We start from the raw sequence: 4,075 nt of genomic DNA on the forward strand, positions 1-4,075 counted from the left end.
CCTGAGATGAATGTAGCAATAGTTACTGTACACAAATTGTTGGTGAAAAACATTAAACTTGTATTCTACTCGTCGTCTATTTGTGAAGTTCACTCGTCCAGACCTGGAAGGTTTGGCAAAGGACGGCGTCGTCGATCACATCATGGAAGATTTCTGGCAGAAGAAAATGATTTATTATTATTGTTATTATTATTATTATGGAATTAAGTGTTTTAAGTAGTTTGGGGGGATTTTGAAATATTACCTGCGCGTCCCAGTCCTTTAGGAAGAGGCAACCGCAGAGAGCCACCTGAGTGCTTGAGCCTCTCTCTGAGGGACCTGCGGATAAGGTCCAGAGAGACGTCCTGGTGCCACACAGGGAGCTCCAGTCCCAGCATGCACTTGACAACACGGTCCTTTTCTTCTGGTGTCAGCAGCGCCCTCTGCTGGGCTAGATACACCATGAAGCACATGTCGATGTTGACGGCCTCTCCGTGCAGCAAGGCAGGAAGAACTTTCTGTGAAGAATTCAACTTAGTGTTGTAGTGCAGGTAAACCTCGTGGAAAAAATGCCTTTAAAACTTGAATAACTAGATCCATATATTTCTATATATTTTTTTGTTTAAATATTATCTTTTTAAATCTAAAGTTGTATTTTTGTAAAAGTGTATGTACATCTTTGATTTATCTACAATTTGAAAAATATTATTTAGCCTATATTGTTGTTCATCATTTAATAGGCGAAATAAATAAACATGAAAAATAAATGAATAAGAATACTTCTTCTCAATTGACTTGAGTAGTTGACGTTCATACATAACCTGCTTCTCATTGGCCAGTACTTATTCAGCTATATGGGAAACTGTCAATGTCAGCAAATTAAAAAGTACTTTTTAAAATAAACTTCACTGTTAAATTGTTGAATTAACCATTGTAAAAACAAATACTGTGGTTAGAAAGTGGAAAACAACAGTATTGAAACTAATTTACAAACTCGAGAAAACGAAAAAATCAAACTGCAGATACTTTGTAGATGTGTTTGATTGTTGTTTAAAATTATGTTCAGAGTTTGTAAATGTATTATAGAGTTTGTAAATGTTTCTCAATACTTTGACTTAAAATTTAAAAATTAAGACTTTTATGTTCACATTATTTTCGTTTTTTTGTCGTTTGTCGAGATGGCTATCAAATTCGTACTGAAGCGTCATGTGACGTTCTTAACGGCTGAACAAAAACGAACCATTTCTAATTCAGGACTGATGACATGACCAAAGTCCACCAGTCGGTCCAGGTCGTCCTCCCACAAGTTCGGCGCAAGCTCCTCCAGCATGGTTTCTATGGCGATGCGCGTGGATTCTGAAGCACTGTCCTCCTCCTCTGGGTTGGTTTTGGACTGGAACTTTGTGTCGAGCAGGTTCTTTCCGTTCAACTCCAGGAGCTCAAACAGGCCGCAGTGTTTCATCAGAGCCATCTAGGAAACAAACGGTGACACCAGCAGAAATATCTTATCTTAAATATTAGCAAGAAAACAATCTGGACCTTTAACATCTCTGCCATCCCGTTGGAGATCTGCCGTCTTGGAAGGGTCTTGAAGAACGAACGGTCCAAGAAGGTGGCGACAGGCGGGACGTAGCTCCCCAGTTTGTTCTTCCCGCCCAAAAAGTTGACCCCATTTTTGGCTCCTACGCTGGCATCTATGTAGGCCAGGAGCGTGGTGGGAACTCTGATATACGGGGTCCTGCGTCGGTACAAAGTCGACGCCAGACCCACGACATCCAGGCAAACGCCTCCACCGATGGCTATGATGGGCTCACAGCGTCTGTCAATGGAAAATTTATGCAGCTCCTCCAGAATCTTCACCACCATCTCCAAACTTTTGTTCTCCTCGGTGGTCGGGAGGGGCAGGGTTTTGAGCTTCACATCTCTGGACTTGAAGTAATCCACGATGAGGGCGCCGTAGAGCTGATTGACAGTGTCGTCGATCACGACGAAGCGTCTGACCTGCTCAGATGAACCTTTGTGGTCCGAGTGACCCCACAGTAGAGTGTCGTTGGCAGGATCCAGGATGTTCTGACTCTGAGTGATTCTGTAAGTGAAGACGATGGGACTAACCACCGTCCAGGAGACTCTGTGTTCGGACTTCTTCTCAAGGCTGGAGAGTTGCGTCGAAACATTGAGTCATGATATTTCATTGACAAAAGTTGTATTAGTTTGCTAGATAGTTTTGTGAGTTTGTAAGTTTGAGTATGTTCTAATATTTAAGCATATTTTCATATTTCAGAGTTTGCCTCGCTCCAATTTAAAAAAGTTATTGTGCTTGAAATAGTCCAGTAAATTTATTTTATTTTATTTATTTAAATTTATAATTGCTTTTGTTTAAAGTTTTTTCTTCAATCTTGAGCACAAACCGTGGTTATAAAATACACTTCCTTATATTCAAAATAATTTCAAAAAATACTTTTTGGTTTTACCATTTTAAAATGCAATGTCTTTTATGTTACAAAATTAGTGTACATTTAAAAACATGAAAGTTGTACGGCTCGAGAAACTAAATATATAACAATTTTAGTATGTTGTTTTGCTCTTTAATCACAGTATATGTCAACAGTGCATGTATGGGTTTGTTATGTTGGCAAGCGCTTGACATGTGAGTGAACGACTAAAATAGAAACCATGTCACCTCCAACATTCTGCACGTGTATTTCAATAACTGTAGGTTAAAGAATATATTACAGCTTTTTAAATATAAAAAAACAACATTGTTTTAATATCAACTTAGAAACCTTTAGGTGTGTTATAATCAACTTACATTTTAGCATCTGACAACTTCCCTTCTTTTGCCTCACACTCCTTTTTCCTGACCCATGTTCCATTGACTTGGACCAAATTAAAGCGAGTCGGTTGAGGAGATGGGACGTCTGACGACATTCTTGACAAGTCTTTAATGTCCCCCCAAAACTCTCACTGCGGTCAAGTGAGCCGCCATCCAGCGCACCTTTAAAAAAACTTGCGCTTTTGTGAAGGTGTTACGGTAGAAACCGAAGCCAGCAGATGCACTATTACTTGTAAATTCTCAAAAGTACTCTGTTATGGTGACATAATATGGAGTTACAGTTGTTTCTTTATTGTTAAAAAAATACTTCAATAAACAAAAACAAAAAAATGTCAATAAAAAAAAAAAATTTCTCCAAACAGTTTTCTTTAATTAAAGTTTTCTTTTTTTTCCAGGGCCACATTTTGGGTAGGGCGTTTGTGTCTTCATCATTCAATCGAAACATAATTTCAAATAATTGAAATATTGTGTTTTCAATTCAAGTGAAAAGATTCATATTTTTGGTTGAAGTCTTTATTTGTTAAATTGACGTGAACAAAGTTTTGAAGTCCGTTCTTTTGATTGAAATGAAAAGACTTTAGACATTTTAGATTTTTAGTCGAGCGACGCCAGTGGACTAAAGTGGTAGTGTTTAGCCAGACGGGAGACTACATTTCCCATGAGCACTCGCTAAACGTCGCAAAAGTTGCCATGAATGAAGGATGGATATCGATGAGGTAATGAATCAGATTGTGGATGATAAAAAAATTGTTGAGTTATGACGGCTTTGTAAATAACATAACTTTGTTTTATTACCGTTATTCACCCCCACCACCACCACTGCGGTCATGTGAGCTGCGATCCAGCCGCAACTTTAAAACAGTTGCGCTGTTGTGAAGGTGTTACGGTAGTGAGAAAGAATCACACGCGGAAGGATATACGAAACTATCTGTAGATTCCAGAGACACTTGAAGCGACATTTACGTGATGAGACCAGAGTCTGCAATATTTATTTTCTGCTGATCTGTTATAATTTCCCGTTTATTATTTTGTTGTCTTGCAAAGTGATTAAATTACGGTTGTTTAAATAATTGAAGTACTGACATATGACGTTATTTTTGCTTAGAAAGCTGTTTGTGTACAATGTATTTTATTATTATTATTATATATATTATATATATATATATATATATATATTTTTTTTTTAAATAAAAAAAACGTAATAGTTGTTGACAAAGATCTGACCTTACTTTCATGTTCAGCATGTTTTGAAGTATAAGTGAA

At 37.6% G+C, this 4,075-nt stretch overlaps 1 protein-coding gene across 1 annotated transcript; it reads right to left on the bottom strand.

Moving 5' to 3' along the window:
- Positions 1-68: 68 nt before the first annotated feature.
- LOC148059874 (uncharacterized) lies at positions 69-2,907 on the bottom strand. The gene is made up of 5 exons (XM_087781598.1): positions 2,789-2,907; positions 1,519-2,131; positions 1,220-1,450; positions 245-497; positions 69-153 (listed from the first exon to the last, which is right to left on the bottom strand). The coding sequence occupies exons 1-5, from the start codon at positions 2,905-2,907 to the stop codon at positions 77-79; spliced, it is 1,293 nt and encodes a 430-aa protein (XP_087637724.1). The 3' UTR covers positions 69-76.
- Positions 2,908-4,075: the final 1,168 nt, after the last annotated feature.

Source organism: Callionymus lyra, chromosome 19 (assembly GCF_982586985.1).
Source record: "Callionymus lyra chromosome 19, fCalLyr1.hap1.1, whole genome shotgun sequence".
Taxonomy (NCBI): Eukaryota; Metazoa; Chordata; class Actinopteri; order Syngnathiformes; family Callionymidae; genus Callionymus; species Callionymus lyra.

What these genes read in the sequence shown, in the direction of transcription:
- LOC148059874 (XM_087781598.1), bottom strand. Translation starts at nt 2,907, where the DNA reads ATGTCGTCAGACGTCCCATCTCCTCAACCGACTCGCTTTAATTTGGTC. An exon ending in TCAGTCCTGAATTAGAAATG is followed by an intron (nt 498 to 1,219) that starts GTTCGTTTTTGT and finishes AATTCTTCACAG; the next exon opens with AAAGTTCTTCCTGCCTTGCT. An exon ending in TAAAGGACTGGGACGCGCAG is followed by an intron (nt 154 to 244) that starts GTAATATTTCAA and finishes TTCTTCTGCCAG; the next exon opens with AAATCTTCCATGATGTGATC.